The following is a 19175-nucleotide window of genomic DNA, read 5'->3' on the forward strand; positions in this document are numbered from 1 at the left end:
TTGACATACAATAGAATGGCTTTTATAATCACTTTTTCGACACAATATACTATGGCTTTCATATCAGTTGCTTTTGACATACAATACTATGACTTTATCCCTTTTTGTTGACATGGGATACTATGGCTTTTGTATACTTTTGTCGACATACTATAGATTTAATCGCTTTTTTAAACATACTATAATATGGATTTTATTCAACATAATACACTATGGCTTTTTATCTCTTTTGTCGACATAGTATACTATGGCTTTTCATCCCCTTTGTCAACGTGCTATGCCATGGTTTAAAATTTTTTTTTTTTATCACTTTTGTTGACACACTTTACTCTGTTTTTTTTTTCCTTCGTTTTGTCGACATGCTAAACTATGATTTTAACACTTTTTTCGACATACTATACACTGTGGTTTAAATTGCTTTTTCAACATACTATACTATGAATGTTATTCAACATACTACACTTTGGCTTTTTTATCACTTTTGTCGACATACTATACTCTGGATTTTATTCAACATAATACACTATGTATTTTTATCAGTTTTGTCGACATACAATACAATGGGTTTCATATCACTGTTTGACATACTACACTATGGCATTTTTATCACTTTTTTTGACTCAATATACTATGACTTTTTTATCAGTTGTTTGACATACTATGGCATTTTTATCCCTTTTTTTGACTAACTACACCATGGCTTTTTTATCCCTTTTGCCGACAGACTAAACTATGAGTTTAACACTTTTTTTTTTTTTTTAACATACTATGGTTTTAATTACTTTTTTGACATACTATACTACTGCTTTTTTATCAGTTGTTTTTGACATACAATACTATGACATTTTTATCCCTTTTGTCGACATACTATACTATGGGTTTAACCCTTTTTTTGACTTCCTACGGATTTAATCGCTTTTTCGACATACTTTACTATGGCTTTTCCATGCCATTTGTCAGTGTACTATGCCATGGTTTTTTTATCAGTTGTTTATGATACACCATACTATGGCTTTTGTATGACTTTCTACAACATACTATGGATTTAATTGCTTTTTTTAATATACTATACTATGGATTTTATTCAACATAATACCCTATGGCTTTTATCCCTTTTGTCGACACACTATACTATGGCTTTTAAATCAGTTGCTTTTGACATACAATACTATGACTATCACTTTTGTCGACATACTATACTACTACTTTTTTATCAGATGTTTTTGACTTACTACACTATGGTTTTGTTGTCCCTTTCGTCAACATGCTATACTATGAGTTTAACATTTTTTTTGACGAACTATACTATGGATATTATTCAACATAATAGACTATGGCTTTTTCATCCCATTTGTCTATGTATCATGCCATGGCCTTCTTTTTTTTTTTTTTTTTTTTAAATCCCTTTTGTCAACATACTTTACTATGGCTTTTTTTAATCACTTTTGTCGACATACTTATACTACTGCTTTTTCATGCCATTTTTATCCCTTTTGTCGACATACTATACTATGGGTTTAACACTTTTTTTGAAATCCTACAGATTTAATTGTTTTTTCGACATAATATACTATGGCTTTTATTCAACATGATAAACTATGGATTTGTATCAGTTTTGTCGACATACAATACAATGGCTTTCATATCACTGTTTGACATATGGCATTTTTATCACTTTTTTCGACACAATATACTATGGCTTTCATATCAGTGCTGGTGCATAGTCCTGAGAGCAACTGTATACATGTATAAAATAGCTTTGAATACACATTGTGTGAAAGTAGATAAGTGTTAAAATAATACATATTGCACAGTAATGAAATGGTTAAGTACTAAATAATAAATATTGCACAGTGATGAAATGGAATGGTTAATATACTAAATAGTGCACTATATGAAATTGCACAGATTACAGCGTCCTTTGAGGTATTATATAACAGTATAGCACAGAAGAAAGTCCGGGGGCAGGGAGTAGGCTGTGGCGTGGAGTCAGTGCATATGTGAGTTAAGGGTGGCCTTTGGGAAGAAACTGTTCTTGAGTCCGTTAGTACATTCTCTGATGCACCTGAAGCGCCGTCCTGAGAGCAACAGATCAGAGCCGGGATGGGAGCTGTCCTTGATAATGTTTACTGCTCTGCTGAGACTGCGGGAGGTGTAGATGTCCATCAGGGAGGGGAAAGGGCGGCCAATGATCTTTTGTGCTGACCTTACAACCCTCTTCAGCCTCTCCCGGTCTGCCACGGTGCAGCTGCCATACCATACTGTGATACAGTAGGTCAGCAGGCTCTCAATGGACGAGCGGTAGGAGGTCAGCAGCAGGTTGGAGTCCAGGTTATACTTCCTGAGGACCCTCAGGAAGTTTAGTTGCTGCTGGGCCTTCTTAACGACCGCTGTGATGTTGGCTGACCAGGAGATGTCAGCGGAGATGAGGACGCCGAGAAACCGGAAGGTGTGGACCCTCTACGCGCACTTGCCGTTAATGTGCAGGGGGGCTAGGTCGGTGCTGTTCTTCCCGAAGTTGACGATGATCTCCTTGGTGTTCAGAGCAAAGTTGTTCTAACACCAAGTTGCCAAGTTCAGGACCTCCTCTCTGTAGGCTGCCTCGTCTCCCTTTGAAATGAGTCCGACCACTGTGGTGTCGTCAGCAAATTTGACGATGAGGTTGTTGTTGTGGGCCGGACTGCAGTCGTGGGTGTAGAGACAGTACAGGAGGGGGCTCAGCACCCAGCTCTGTGGGGAGCCGGTACTCAACATGCGAGTAGAGGAGAGGTGGGGGCCCAGTCTCACCGTCTGGAGCCGATTTGTGAGGAAGTCCTTTATCCAGGCACAAGTGAGAGGGGGGAGGCAGAGAGTGACCAGTTTGGAGATGAGAATGTCCGGGAGGATTGTGTTAAAAGCGGAGCTGTAGTCCACAAAGAGCATCCTAACCTAGCTCTGCTGCTGCTCCAAGTGACTCAGCGCAGAGTGGAGAGCTACGGCGATGGCATCCTCTGTGGATCTGTTTGTGCGGTAAGCAAACTGATAGGGGTCCAGATCTGGGGGGAGGTAGTCCTTGATATGTTGGAGAACAAGTCTCTAAAAGCACTTCATGATTACAGGGCACTGTGATGATTGTGGCTGATTTTAGGCAGTTGGGGATGACTGCCTGGGCCAGGGAGAGGTTGAAGATCCTAGCAAAGATGAGGGCGAGCTGGTGAGCGCACGCCCTGAGCACCTTGCCCGGAACTCCATCTGGGCCAGAAGCCTTCCTTGGGTTCACTGCCAGGAGTACTCGTCCAACGTTGTGCTCCTTTACAGTGAGTGGGGTGGTGCAGGAGCCAGGTGTGGATGGGGGTAGGGCTGGGGTAGTGCAGGAACCAGGTGGCGGTGGCGGCAGGGCTGCATCGGATGGTGATGACTCAAAGCGAGCAAAGAAGCAATTCAGCTCCTCTGCCAGCTTCGCACTCAAGTCTCCTGATGTCCCATCACAGCCTCTTTAGTTTGTGATGCCCCGCCACACCTCCCGTGTGGTGTTGCTGGACAGGTGGGACTCTGTGCTCTTCTTGTGGTCCGCTTTTGATCTTTTAATTCCACGTTTCAGGTCAGCTCGAGCAGCTCTGTACAGAGGGCTGCTCGGCCCGTCTGACCTGAAGGCAGTGTTGCGGGCCCTAAGGAGTGTACGACATGGCTGGTCATCCAGGGTTTCTGGTTAGGGGACACCCAAATGATTTTGTCCACAGTCACATTCCCAATGCAGAACTCAATGTAGTCCAGTACTTTTCCTCTGAATGTTTCCAGCTCCTGGTGTACAATTAAGTCCCAATCTGTCTGGCTGAAGCAGTCCTGTAGCTTGGAAAGTGCATTTTCAGGCCAGGTTGTAACGGTCTTTATGGTGGGCCTGGCGCTGCGTCTGAGTGGTGTGTAGGCTATGCTATACTATGGCTTTTCCATCCCATTTGTCAACTTTCTATGAGTTTAACTGTTTTTTTTGTTTTTGTTTTTTTACATACTATACTGTGGATTTTATGCAACATAATACACTGACTTTTTTATCACGACGTGGTTTTTTATTACTTTTTTTTGACATACTACAGTGCCTTGCAAAAGTATTCGGCCCCCTTGAACTTTTCAACCTCCTGTCACATTTCAGGCTTCAAACAAAGATATACAACTAATTTTTGTGAAGAATCAACAACAAATGGGACACAATCATGTGGAACTTAATATATTGGATATTTCAAACTTTGTTTAAAATTGGGTGGGGTAAATTATTGAGCCCACTTAAGTCATTACTTTGAATAAATGTTCTGAGCGCTGTGATCCCCTCTTTCCGACACAATTCCAACTTTAAGAAAAGAAACACATGCTGTAGGCTACGCAGTGCGTCTGCCGCGGCAGCTTCAGACGCTTTGGTTGAAGCTGGGAAGGATTAAACACAGATTTCCACACTGTAATAAGGATATTTGACATGAAAAGGGTAATTGTTACCGTCAACCTTTCAACCGTGATTTACCAATACACCGGTAATAGTTACATCCCTAATTGTGTACAAAATCTTTTTAGCACTATGCGTGAATGAAAGGTCCCCATATGGAATGGTAGTATACAGTGACTTGAGAAACACACCCATGCTAAAGTTGATTAAAAAGAGGACTAAAATAACATCTTTTGGAAATTGATCTGTCGTTCCGTTCTGCAATGCCATGTTACATCCTGCCACAATCTGCGGTGCCCAGCTACATCCTGCTGTCCCTTGTAATGCCGCACAGTGCCTTGCTATGCCACAAACTACTACAAAGAACTACTACAAACTACTCCTTATTTTTGGGACTGTTATTGCCACTCTTCATTCTAACCCCAACCGGTCGTCAGACACCGCCTACAAAGAGCCTGGGTCTGTCCCAGGTTTCTTCCCAAAGGGGAGTTTTTCCTTGCCACTGTTGCACTGTAGCTTGCTCTGGAGGAAACCAATAGAACTGTTGGGTCCTTGTAAATTCTGGAGTGTGGTCTAGACCTGCTCTATCCGTCTTGACTTATCTTTCTAAGTGTCTTGAGATAACTCTTGTTATGAAGTGATACTATAAATAAAATTGAATTGAATCGTATTACCTTAATTAAAAAACATTAGGAAAATCTAGTCGAATCTCGGATTGAAGAGGAACAATGCGGATTCCGTCCTGGTCGTGGAACAACGGATCAGATCTTTACTCTCGCGAGGATCTTGGAGGGGGCCTGGGAGTACGCCCAACCAGTCTACATGTGTTTTGTGGATCTGGAGATGGCGTATGACCGGGTCCCCCGGGAGAAATTGTGGGAGGTGCTGCGGGAATATGGGGTGAGGGGGTCCCTTCTCAGGGCCATCCAATCTCTGTATGACGAAAGCGAAAGCTGTGTCCGGGTTCTCGGCAGTAAGTCGGACTCGTTCAAGGTGAGGGTTGGCCTCCGCCAGGGCTGCGCTTTGTCACCAATCCTGTTTATAATATTTATGGACAGGATATCGAGGCGTAGTTGGGGTGGGGAGGGGCTGCAGTTTGGTGGGCTCGGGATCTCATCGCTGCTTTTTGCGGATTATGTGGTCCTGATGACAACATCGGCCTGTGACCTTCAGCACTCACTGGATCAGTTCGCAGGCGAGTGTGAAGCGGCTGGGATGAGGATCAGCACCTCTAAATCTGAGGCCATGGTTCTCAGCAGGAAACCGATGGAGTGCTTTCTTCGGGTAGGGAGTGAGTCCTTACCCCAAGGGAAGGAGTTTAAGTACCTTGGGGTCTTGTTTGCGAGTGAGGGGACCATGGAGCGTGAGATTTGTCGGAGAATCGGAGCAGCCGGTGCGGTATTACATTCCGTTTATCGCACCGTTGTGACGAAAAGAGAGCTGACCCAGAAGGCAAAGCTCTCGATCTACCGGGCAATTTTCATTCCTACCCTCACCTATGGTCACGAAGGCTGGGTCATGACCGAAAGAACGAGATCCAGGGTACAAGCGGGCGAAATGGGTTTCCTCAGGAGGGTGGCTGGCGTCTCCCTTAGAGATAGGGTGAGAAGCTCAGTCATCCGAGAGAAGCTCGGAGTAGAGCCGCTGCTCCTTCGCGTCGAAAGGAGCCAGTTGAGGTGGTTCGGGCATCTGGTAAGGATGCCTCCTGGGCGCCTCCCTAGGGAGGTGTTCCAGGCACGTCCAGCTGGGAAGAGGCCTCGGGGAAGACCCAGGACTAGGTGGAGAGATTATATCTCCAACCTGGCCTGGGAACGCCTCGGGATCCCCCAGTCGGAGCTGGTTGATGTGGCTCGGGAAAGGGAAGTTTGGGGTCCCCTACTGGAGCTGCTGCCCCCGCGACCTGATACCGGATAAGCGGATGAAAATGGATGGATGAATAGGAAAATCCAACCTTTTAAGGACACCAATTTTCTTTGGGAAAGAACAATGTATAGTAAACAAATACATGTTCTTCCTTAAAATACATGAGATATACTGTATGTATACACACCCCTATGTTAAATTCCCATAGAGACAGGCAGATTTTTATTATTGTTATAAGGCCAGTTGTTTAATGGATTCAAGATACTATGCATCTTGATAATGTTTCCTTGGCCATGTGTATACTTATGTCCCCTGTATTTTAAGGAAGAACATTTATTTACAATACATTATTCATTCCCAAGAAAAAAAAATTGGTGTCCTTAAAGGTTGGATTTTCTAAAATGTTTTATGAATGAAGGCATTAAGATTTTTTATTCTTCTTGTTAATCAACTTTAGCTTGGGTGTGTACACCTTCTCAAGCCAGTGTAGTAACAAATAACAAAAGCCATGCCATTCATAGGGTCTTAGAATATTATCATTACATACAACATTTTAAGAAAGGATCTCCATTGTCTTAATGTTGGAGTGAAAAGCTAACTAATTTAACACTTTTTAAACAAATAAATTCTGAAGCTATCCATAAAAGCTAGGGGTGGAACAGTACACAGAAGTTACGGTTTGGTTTATACCTCTGTTCAGACACCACGGTTCCGTAAGAGTTTGGTACAATGGAAGGAAAAGCAAGACAAAAATGCAGAAGGCAATTTTTTTGTATCGTTTGTCTCAGGTTGTACCACGTACATACTACAGTCTCTTTATACTGTATATTGTCTGTAAATTCACGTACTGAACCGTGACGCTCCTACCATTTGGTTCAATACGAATACATGAACCGTTCCACCCCTAATAAAAACTATATTACTTGCACTTAAGAGAATCAGAAAGGTTCTTCTTGTGGATTTTCTAAGATCTTCCTTGAGAGGACAGGTAGGCACAAGTCTGACTGTATCTCTTCGGTGTTCCCAGGCAGAGTGACATAGCATTGGAAGGTCACTGTGTACTCAGGTCAAGTTAAGGGCCAGAGGGCCAGCCGAGGGTCAGAGCGTTACTGGACAGACTAAAGGAAATCCTGCTTCAAACCCCACAGGAAGACCACTGCCGTCCGCCTATCTGTCCACCCTGCTGCAGTCAGGAGATGAGAGGATGAATGCTCTTCCCTCCACAAAACAAAATATTTCAGTGGTCCAATCAACACCACACAGTGTTATCATGATGGACAAAACTTTGAAGTTTGTTTATGCTGCTTTTGTTGAGCATGTAGTAACAATTTCATCTGTGATGAATTAAAGTTCACCAAAGGAGAGTTCATGTGAAGTCCTCTGACAGCAGTGACTTAGTGACAAAGACTGCAATGCCAACAATGAAATGATTAAAATAACTAACTAATGTCACCAGGTGCCTCCCTTGTACTGTAAACCATCATGGTGGATGTTGATATCAAAATACTGTATTTCACACCAATACATTGTTGTAGGGGCAAGAAGAAACAATATTGTAACACACACACACACACACACACACACACACACAGACACACAGGATAGCATGGGGATCAAAGTACTGTAAGTAAACAAACATTGCAGCTCAAATCACAGGAAAAAGGGCAGAAAAATCAGCATCAGACAACACTAATTATTTATTTATTTCATTCTGTGATCTTTTATCATTTAACTGATTACCGCCTTCCTCAATATCTTTGTACTTCTTACTTCACCCTCCTAGTCTGATCCTGTATTCCAGAGAATCCAAGCTTTTATCCATATCTAAAACAAACATTTCCGCATATCATACATTGTAAACAGTGCAGACTGACGTCTCTAGCTTGGCTTCACAAGATCTTAAATCTTTACATCATGTAACTGCTGTTGAACCCAAGGTTTTACCTCTGCTATAAAGAATCACCATCTGAACCTCAAAATTTCCACATAGTGTCTTAGCCTCCACAGACTCTGCTTCCAAACCACTATGTAAAAGCTAACTTTAAGCAGGATGTAAACCTAATTTTGTTATACAGTCAACTAAATAATCTCTACACAGAATTTCTAAGAAAACTACATGGATGTTGGTCATTTATGTTTTTTTGTTGCTTGAACAGTGGTAATGCTGCTTGTAGCTTTCTCCAGAACCATTGTACCAAAAGGACTTACAGAAGGACCCCAAAGCATTTAATATGCAGCCACACTGTATTACTGACTGAGGCTGTTGTTTTTAACGTCTTTAAAGTAAAATAATATTTTCAATATCTTTTTAGCTGAAAGTGTCACATTTAAATTAACGGTCAACATTTCCAAGGCCTTTGGTTGCTCTGGTAATGGGCATCCCATCATTCCGTTTTTCAGTCACGTAATCACACACTCTCCTGTCAATCTCTTGGAAGTGGCTGCTTTGAGGACCACGGTAAGATTTTCTCTGTCCGTTTGCGTTTCGTTGTACTTCCGTTCTAACTTTTGACTTTCAGGCTTTTTGTTGCTGGACATATCATTTGTTGCGTCTAAATATGAATGTGGGTATTATTAGAGATAGTGAGATGCTTGCTAAAGTCTATCTCTCGCTCGCTCTCTCCCTCCCATTTCGACAGCAGTTTGTAACAATAAAATAAAATGGATTATGGATCATTTCTATTGTTTATAGCTGACTTTACCAGCTGACTTCAAACTTAAGTCGAGCTGGGACTCTGTAATTTGCTTCAGTTAGGAGGGAAACGTGCATTTTACTTGTTTAGTGTTGCTTTTGATACCTGTTGTTGCCCCAAACATAAGACAACCCCACTCTTTCAGACGTATTTCCAGGGGTGAAAAAAAACGTCTTATATTCGGACCAATACGGTAATTGTTCATTTCTTACACTGCATTGTATTTTGTATTTTTTTATTTATTTTGCTTTTATTTTTTATCTTTTTTAAATGCTCTTTAATGTTTTATGTAAAGCTTTATGAATTTACTTGTTGCTAAAATGTGCTACAGAAACAAAGTTGCCTGCCCCTGCCGCTCTGCGTGCGTTGGAACTGAGCCCTGCGGTTTGTCAACATGCTTGCACTTATGCAGGGACCAAAACTCTGCATTTGATTTCACATAAATCGGTCCTTGGTACCCCAAAATGTACAGAATTAGGTAACCAGCCCACACATTAACACATTAATAATGGTAACTATACCTGGAGATCACATAAATGGTTTCAACATCAACACTCCTACATCTTAAAAACAAAATGCTTCTTTAGTGAAGATAAAAACACTTGTAGCTACAACCTGGTACAATGCATCACTCCTTTTTCTTATATAAGATTAACTAGTGCCTTGTCTCCGTTTACATAAAATAAAAAAACAAAAATGAAAGCAGTAAAAGTCTGAGACATATGCACAGGTTCATTTTAACTCATGGAGGTGGAGTCTTGATTTTGTTAGAGCGCCACTATTAACATGTGACACATAAGGGGGGTGCGTTTGCGGAGGCTGATTTAACCCAGGCAGCTGGAGAAAGATAGAAGCGAGCACACTGCAGCTGCCAGCTAGGTCTTACTCTCACATTAACCCCCCTTTTATCCTCGGGTCAAATTTGACCCCTTTAATAAATGTCTATATCTGATATATGGGTTTCTTTTTAACCGAATTATCACAAACAATGGATTGGATTCCATAGAACACTCTTTGCAAATACAATTGATCACTTTCCATCCTGACTAAACTCATCTGTACGTTCCTCTGATCTTAACTATTAGTCAAAATAATTCAAAATCTTTGCTTTTTTAACTCAAATATTAGGTATAATTTAAATGATTGTTATTGACCATAAATTCCAAAAAGTACTGTAAAACTAGTGGTAGTACGGTGGTGTTAGTGAAAACAGTTTTTGACCCAGGAGGATAACATAAGGGTTAAGGGAGATTTGTTATGAGCTAGGTTAGCCTTTTATAAATTCTATTTCATTGTTCAACGAGCCCAGTTTTGCTTAGCGTTGTAAATATTTTGAATTATCTTTCCTACATTGCTTAACAACTTACAACATCTAAATCACAACTAAAATATATAACATTTTCCAATTTGTTCAACACTTAAGGTCCATCCACACTAAAACGCTTTTTAGTGAAAAGCGTTTTGGTCGATCATCCAAACGAATCCTGTGAAAACTTACTTATTTAAAACCTGGTCCCAGAGTGGGAAAAAAAGCTGCATACTTTAATATCGATAAATTATTAATATTTAATATCGTCTTGGCCACAGCCCTCAACCTCTAGCCTTTGACCGCTTATGACAACAATGTAGATTTGTAGATTGTATTTGATTAGGACAATGCACATTATATCAACATTTCTGTAAATGCGCCAGTATTAGCCGGTCAGCAAATTTTTTAACTGTAGTCCTAGTTACCTAGCATGCATGTCTTTATGGAGGGAAGAAACCAGAGCAGCCAGAGGAAAGCCATGTAAACATGGGGACAACATGCAAACTCCACACAGAAAGGCCCGTAACAACTTGTAACAGCATGTGCCTCTTTTTCTCTGTTTGTTGGTGAATTTCTGTGGCAGAAACAGCGCCAGCCATAGGCCTGGAATCTGAAGTAGCATGTTGAGTCTTTTACAAATGAATCTAGAATTAAAGTATACAAATATTCTTGAACCGATGCCAGGTGAGACGTGTGGATGTAGCCTTATACTAACAGCTCTTTTGGACACAGATACATAAAAAAAATGACCTGAATAATGTGCTGCGCGCCATTGTACCTCTTCTCTACTATTACAAGTTTGTGTCTGCTGCCCTTCCCCCTCATTTTCTGCTCTCCTGAACCTTAACTTATCAGGCAAGCCGCCTCGCTCTGACCCCCAACACGCAACACCCAGCCCCCATTGCAACAGGGACAGGGTAAAGGGGGGGGGGGGTGTAACATGTATTGGATATGTGAGGTGGAATGCAATGCTTGGGGGAGTTGTTGGAGAAAGGCAGGGGTCTGATAAGTCTGGTGGGTGGAGAGAGTGTGGGATGGATGTAGAGGAGGGAGGGAAGGAGAGACAGCACTGTGGACTCAATCAGATGGGGAGGTACAAAGGGGAGGGCAGACAAACAGAAGTTTGACATACTTAAGACAAAGACCACAGAAATTGGGAGTTGTTTTCAGCCACTAAGGAAGGAGCATCTGTGTAAAATTACTTTATCACAAATGCATAGGAGTTAGACTTCGCATGTGGTAAGAAAAAAGGAGACTTTGGGGCATACCCAGCTTCACTGACAACTCTGGATAGTGGAGAGAAGAAGCAGCAGGATACCAGAGTTGCAGGAAGCCAACATACCAACATACCACCACTAAACAGATAAGGCTTTAGGAGGGAACCTCCAAAAACACACCAAACGCTCTTTCAACTTCACACAAGGACAAGAGGCGGAAACATAACCCTGTTTCCAGAGAGAGGAGTTAAGAGTTGAAGGGATAAAGAGATATCTACAAACATCTTTGGGAAAGTGTAAGGGGACAACGTGTGAGTTGAGGACTGACTGGCCAGAAGTGGTCTTGAGAAGAAGTGAGAAAAGCAGTAACAATCTGGAGGACAAACACCAAGAGGACTACCGGGCCCCACAGCACAATGTGAGTACTAGTGCAGCTGCATCACTCAAACACATTTCATTATGATTCAAGCGCTGGGACATCTTTATCTTCATAAAACTGATTACAGTGAAAAAAAGAGCAAACATATATCTTATTTACACCAATAAAGAACATAAAGCAACAAGTCTAAGAGGTTTGAGACACACAGAATTAGTGCAGTTGATAGAATAGAAATAATTATGCAGCTGATAGAATTAATTGAATAGCAACAATAGAATAAGAAACCTTTGAACAATACAAAATCTCCCTGCAGCATCCAGCGTGACAACACTGCAAGAACTAGCTGAGAAGAGTTTAGAATCAATCAAGATGTACATGCCAAATTTGGCAAATTTGGATCCAACGATGGCAGGAAAAATAATTTTAAAAAAGCTATTCAAACAATAAGAACAGTGAGTGAAATGGGTGGCGAGCAATCATGTATTTTCAGTAAGGGTCACAATGAGTCACCTCACACACATGCATGTGCGCATACACACTTTCCTGCCAGTCCTTCCTTCGTAACCCTCCACCTTAAAACAACACTTGGGACAACAATAGGAAAGAGCTGTGGAAAACAAACAATGCTAAAGCATCCAGTACAGCACCGTCAATATGACCATCCACCGTCAATTATGATGTGAAAAAGAAGCACAATTTGAGGAGTTTTTTTTAACTTACATCCATTCAATTTCAGTTTTTAGTGCACATTTATCCAATAAATACAATATCATATAGTTATGAGTACGGCATCTCCTTAGAGAAATGATGTCAGACCTTCTAGCTTAACTAACAGACTGAAAGACACTAAATTTTTGTAGCGCTGGTTAAAAAGGTGTTGCATCGGCTGAATGAGGCAGCAGTTTTGTTAGACCTAAAAGCAGCAGCTTGTTGTTCACACAAATAAATCACACCTGCAAACTCTAGAGAGGTGAAAAAGGTGACAAACATCACCACTCTCTGGGGAGGATCCAGGGTCATGCTCCCCCAGGACAATATTGTTAACGAAGAGGACGATATTTACCTCTGAACTGTAAATTTACATTAAGTGAGAGTTGGGAATGCACAACAAAACAAAACATGCACAAATTAAATCCCTCTCAACACCATGGATATAGGGCCACTCGGCCAGCCATGCCAAAACACTAATCTCAAAAATGACGTGGTGTCGACATAAAACACCGCTCTCAAGCCAGAGAGCGGTGTTCACTTTGCGGCGTTAAAACATTCACACAAGAAACGCTAATTTGTTCCTTGGGCGTGTTTAAATCTAAACAACAATCTTTTTTTCGAACCTTAATTAGTCTCGCCTCATAACACTCATGTACAGTGGTGGACAGGGGTAAACGCCAGCATGTTAAAAAAACATCTTCATTCATTTGACAAGACGTGCAGCATTAAGCAAACGCGCTGCAAATACACACAGCACAACCAAATGCATAAACACATGCAGCAAATACACAAGCTATGCAAAAATAAAGCACACAACCCCTCAAAAACAGATGCAACAAACAAACACACTGCATCCAGTCTAACAACGGAGTTCTCCATGCCTCAGTGGAACAGCTTGATTTTTGACGCTGAAACAGCTGAAATGGTATGTGGCGCATGAACATAGTGTTTAAACTTTACAGACACAACCAAATAAAATATTGACTACTTTTGTAACTAGAATTTCCAGTTTTGATTTGTTTTTATATATTAAAGAAAACACAAATATTGAACAAGTTACCAAAGGGGGCAACCAGAGGCAATGAACAGTTACTGTTGAGCCGTGAAAGCCTCAACATCAGAGCATCTTGGTGTTGCACACATACAATAACTATACCAATCTGGTACACTACGATAAGTCTTGAGCTATCAAATTACCGTAAGAGTTGAAATGTAACAAATAATTCATGCATGTCCCTTTCATAGCAAAAATATTAACATGAAAGATTGCGGAACATCAAAGCACCCGGCATTTGGCTGTCGTTTTGGCTAAAAGGAAAGACAGGTTGACTATGTCACCCTTACTGGGATTTTTCCCAAACTGGTTACTCAGAGATGAACCCTGTCTACCTGGGACCTTTGAGAAGTAAGGATACCCTGTACCAGACAGAGTACCAAAAATCTGTGATAAAATCAAATGAATGCACACTAAAAGGAGCTTGTATCAAAGTAGATTTTACATGGAGGACTTCTGTCTTTAATACCATCTCTACTTAACCCACAGGCATGACAGCACGTATAAACACAAGCATGTAGTGGTACACAAATAGACTTGATGCTTGATGAAGTTAGCCTTCATCTCTCTACTAGACAAACTATATTTAGCAATCAGCGCCCCTTTCCTTTTGGACAAGCAGCTCTCTGATAATCATCACCTCACAGAAGACATCACACAATGCTTGCTTCCTGAGAGATAAAACCTTTACCCTCTTTGTGAACTCCGAGCCACTGAGCTGGAATTTGATGAGGTACCAAAGTATTGTGTAATTACCAAACCTCTGCACTCACCCAGTCTCTTAAGACAGGTTTTCCATAAATATAGCCTCAAAACATCTGCAGTGGCACGTAAAATTCTGTAAGCTCTGTCATTGATTCTGACAGCGTTTCTATTTCCATCTCCCTTGGTTTCTTTTTCTGCCCAGTTTACTATGAGTATGACTGGTACTCTAGAGAAAGGGGCCCACCACCAGGCATTGGACCTGTCCGAGGAACTGCCGCCTCATCACTACCATCACCATAACAACCACCACCAGCATCTTCACAACTCCACCTCCCTGGCCTCCACCACCGCTGTGGGTGGAGACAGAGAAACACCTTCACGTGTAGTCGTACCTCCTCCTTATTCTGCAGCGGAGAGCGGTGGTGGGGGCAGTGATGCTCCTCTGGAGCTGCGGGGGTCCTTGGACTGCTGGGCCTGCTCGGTGCTGGTGACGGCTCAGAACCTCATTATTGCCACGATAAACGCCTGCCTCGCTGGACTGGTTTTCGGGACCATCTTGACGCCAGCCATTGTCATGGTGGTATTTGGCTTCCTCTGCCACTCTACAGTAAGAAACGGGGAGATAGGGGAGAGGGTGGGTGAGTGAGAATGAGCACTGTATGTATGTTGACGTATTTTTTCCATGCGAGCGTGGGGGCTTTTTTTCATCTACAACTGGCCAATTAGCAGTCACACTGTCACTGGCATTGTTTGGACCATTTTAATCTCAGCTCTAGGCGTGTGGGAGAAGTCAGTTTAGAGAGCATATGGACAGAATCTTGTTGTTTTACTGCTCTGTTAGACACAATTTACCACTGGTTAATACTTCCATAGTATTTTATTAGACACATAATTCATCTCTTGACAATAAAGCTAATATTTTCCTTCAGAAAAAAAAGAACAAACATTTACACATTTGCTACATCTGAACATAAAATTAAAGTAACTGGAAGATGGCTACATCCATCTTTTTTAAACTCAAAGTCCTAATCTTATAACTTTGATCCAAAAGTTTGAAATAGTTCTGCCTGGGGAATTAGGGTGGGGTTTGGCTCCGTCAGCGATGAGAGATTTTATAATCAGATAAGTCGAACGTTGTTTCAGATGTTGAGGAACTGGGAAAACTGGAGGGGACAAGGGGTCAGGAGTCTAGGGAGCCAGACGTCAAAATCAAAAACTTTCAAAGACTGTTTGGTAGCTAGTTGAGAATGAAAGGATGCTTTGGAACAGACAATATAAAAATGCATTTCAGAACAGCTGAAAAAATAAAAGGACAAAACAACCAACTTGACCCATTAGTCATTAAGCATTAATCTGGGCTACCCTCAAGTGTCATCACGGTTCAGAGACTTTTAATGCACACTGATGGCATTTCTGTAGGCCTCTTTAATGACTGGAGAGACCAGGATTCTGTTCTCCTGCTCTTTCACAATTAGGCCTCATGTGACAGCAGCTTAGAGAGGGATTAACCAGGACTGGGAGGATGCAGAGAGGGGGGAAATCAAAAGAAAAAAAGGGTGAGAATAAAAAGCATAGAAAGACAGGTGGGATTTAGGGTTCCTGGAATTAAGCAGGCAACATTGAATACAACTTATTTGACGAAATTCAGTTTGTCATCCAGAAACACACCAAACACAATATTTTACAAGAGAAAAAATAAACACTCTAAAGGGGGTTTTCTCCATAAAACCTGGCTCAGATCTGGAGCAATTCAGGATACCTTACAAAGTAAAGATAAACATGGGCATACATGTGTATATTGCATCTGTTACAACCCTCAAAGCTGCCCTGCACCTTCCTTCTACCCTTTACTTTTTATAAAACTGCGTACTGAAGTTTAAACCATCTCTCTATCACTCGTTTGCACTTACCAACTCCATCCGTGATGTTTTGCTTTCCTCTTCTGCTGGATTTCTTTCTGACCAGGTGTAACACTAAATCTATCAGGATTTTATCGATCATTTTCTAGTTTTGTTTAAAACCTAAGCACTATCAAGATCTGGAAATTACCGTTTTAAGGCTTTTCACAACTGTCTGAGTGTCCTTATATTATATAACTACTAAACTACTGCTCCATTCTCTCCTGAAAAGTTAATGAATCAAACCAGCTCCATCTTAAATATAAAATGTTTAACATTTTAGCTTACCATTACCTCTGCATGCCCACTACTTTAATAAATACTCTTCTCTCCCCCTGAACTTCATCAGTCCTGAATACTTTTACTCTCTGCACTTTCCTAATGCACTCGAGTGTTCCCTTCATTCTTCGCTGGGCGATAAGGATGATTCAGGCCTGCTGTCTCTCCATTCCTCTCCCACACTCAAATCCTGACTCTTTTACCTCCTCTCCCACTACCCCACTGTTCAGCTCAGCAACACGTAAACATGCTTCGACACACAGTTTATACTGCTCAACGGTAGTTTCGAACTAGTTTCATTCATTTTATTCATATCAAAAGGAAATTTAGTGGCCTACTGATTCAGTGCATGTGAGTGTGTGAGAGATCTCCCACTACCAACTAGAGTCTGTCCTCACCTCAGATACACATACCACATAGAGTACGTCATCTTTTGTGCTGTTCTTCCTCGCACAAGTATTTAAAGATTAAAAGAAAAATATCAGTCAATCTGTGCTACAACTGTATCCATTTTTAAATATGACATGGCAATTGTTAAATATATAATGCCAACGCAGTAGAGGGCCCAAGCTCTGTATCCATCTTGCATTAGTGCTGCAAAATCTGCAAAGGGTTTTCTTGTGGTGTCACGGTTACATCATATACTGTGTAGGGCTGGGCGATATGGAGAAAATTAAATCTCACAATATTTTTGACTAAGTACCTCAATATCAATACCGCAACGAGGTTGTAGTGTTGACTACTGGTGCTTTCAAAATATTTACACAATGAGATTTTTGATGAATACTCATCAGTGATGTGGATTTAATGACTACGTGGGTAAAGGCAAATAATGGAAGTTCAGAAAATGAATTCACTGTATTGAAGCCTTTAAAAAAAAAAAGACACTTATGCTATATATTCAAAATCTAAGACAATATCTTGTCTCATATCATGATAGATATAATATTGATATATTGCCCAGCTCTAATACTGTGTACTGCTGAGGTGTATTTGAGTAAGATGGATTCACATTTACTGATCCTTTGCACCATACAGCTCATCAGATAGGCAGTAAGAAACCAGTTTGAGGCCCGAACTGGCAGAACACAGTTTGATAGGGGAAAAGGGAAAGACAACTTCCAGGTGTGAATGTACAACTGTGTGAGAGTAGCAGATCCCTGAAACTGTCTTACGCTCAGGGAAGCTACCCTGTGTCACATAAAGATTTTTTTTTAAATATTGACACAAGTGGTACACCGATTAAATAACAAACTTACCTCTTATTTCTCCAACATCCTGCAGTCAATACAACTGCTGTCTTTCTTCTCACGGCTCCCCAGGTTCGCCCTCACGGGACAACCCCCTACTGCTCAGACCTGCTGACTGACGGAGGCTGTGTGGCTCTGCTGGTAGTGGGCTTCCTCTTGGTCACCCCTCTGCTGGTCCTGGCGCTGGCCGCATACTGCCGCCTGGCCCGACACCTTCAGCTGGGCTTGTGCTTCATCCCGTACAGCAGGGCCGTGTACAAGAACCTGCCGGCCACCCGGCACCGGGGCCTGGGTACAGGCTGCTGCGGCGGCCGACCTGGAACCAGTGGTAGCGGGAAGGGAAAGGTCTGGGTATGAGATGAAGATGGGAGGAAAGCATAAGGGGGGGGGAGAGAGATCATTAGATAAGGAATATGAAGAGAACTAACCGGGTGGTGGGCATGACTAAAAAGGGCATGAATGTGAGGAGTAGCCAAGTGTATACCTGAAAAGGGAGGGTAAATACTGTAACAACCAGCTAAACATCCTGGAAGACAAGCTACACATCAGTTAAAACCATCAAAAGGAACCTAACTCCTGGTGTTAAAGAAAGAAGCAAATTATACTTAGGTTGTCATAGAATTATAAGCATCTACTCAGACCTGCATACGACCTTAATTTTCCTGAATGAAGCAGGAAATAGAAAAACTGAAAATAGCACACATCACAAAAGTTGTATTGACACTAAACATACTTGTATCTTATCACATGTATGTTGTTATAAAAAAATATTTCTCTTATGTAGTTTACTGGTAAGTTGTTGCAATTTCTTGTTATTTCCTTTTTATAAATAAAGTTTTTGGATTCAACTTGAGTCATGTATATCCTGTGTTAACATGGTGGGATGGGTTGTGTCTACTACTAAGAAAAGGAAAGTATTGTTCCCAGAACAAGTATCAGCCAACACCAATGTGAATGTAGTACTCACAGTGCACTTCTGAGGGCCACCAGAGTTACAACGCACTTGTGTGGAAACCCTATTGTTGGAAAATGTCCTATGAAAACTGAAGTCTTAAAAATTATAACAGTGGAATTTGCAAAATGCATAAAATGTAAAGCCAGCCTTGTGAAGGAGCAAACAAAATCTTTACTGTGATAGGCATCTTTATGGACTTGTGCAGCCGGATAATAAAGAATTGCAGTTATCCAGCCTAGAAGTAACAAATGCAAGGACTAGTTTTTCTGCATCAGTTTTAGACAGGATATTCCTGATTTTTGCAACATCATGTAGGTGAAAAAAGGCAGTCCTTGAAATTTGCTTTATGTGAGAATTAAACGACATGTCCTGATCAAAGACAACTCCAAGATTCCTCACAGTGGTGCTGGAGGCCAGGGTGATGCCATCCAGAGTAACAATCTCTTTA

General features: G+C 41.5%; 1 protein-coding gene across 2 annotated transcripts; it reads left to right on the forward strand.

Moving 5' to 3' along the window:
- The first annotated feature begins 11345 nt into the window (after positions 1-11345).
- tmem88b (transmembrane protein 88 b) lies at positions 11346-18159 on the forward strand. Of its 2 annotated transcripts, XM_034856657.1 has the most exons (4): positions 11346-11914; positions 14263-14373; positions 14548-14952; positions 17845-18159. In XM_034856657.1, the coding sequence occupies exons 3-4, from the start codon at positions 14554-14556 to the stop codon at positions 18127-18129; spliced, it is 684 nt and encodes a 227-aa protein (XP_034712548.1). In that variant the 5' UTR covers positions 11346-11914; positions 14263-14373; positions 14548-14553; the 3' UTR covers positions 18130-18159. The 2 variants fall into 2 exon arrangements, with proteins under 2 accessions (XP_034712548.1, XP_034712547.1); XM_034856656.1 differs by lacking the exon at positions 14263-14373 and having other exon boundaries at positions 11348-11914.
- The last annotated feature ends 1016 nt before the right edge of the window (positions 18160-19175 follow it).

Source organism: Etheostoma cragini, chromosome 19 (assembly GCF_013103735.1).
Source record: "Etheostoma cragini isolate CJK2018 chromosome 19, CSU_Ecrag_1.0, whole genome shotgun sequence".
Lineage (NCBI taxonomy): Eukaryota > Metazoa > Chordata > Actinopteri > Perciformes > Percidae > Etheostoma > Etheostoma cragini.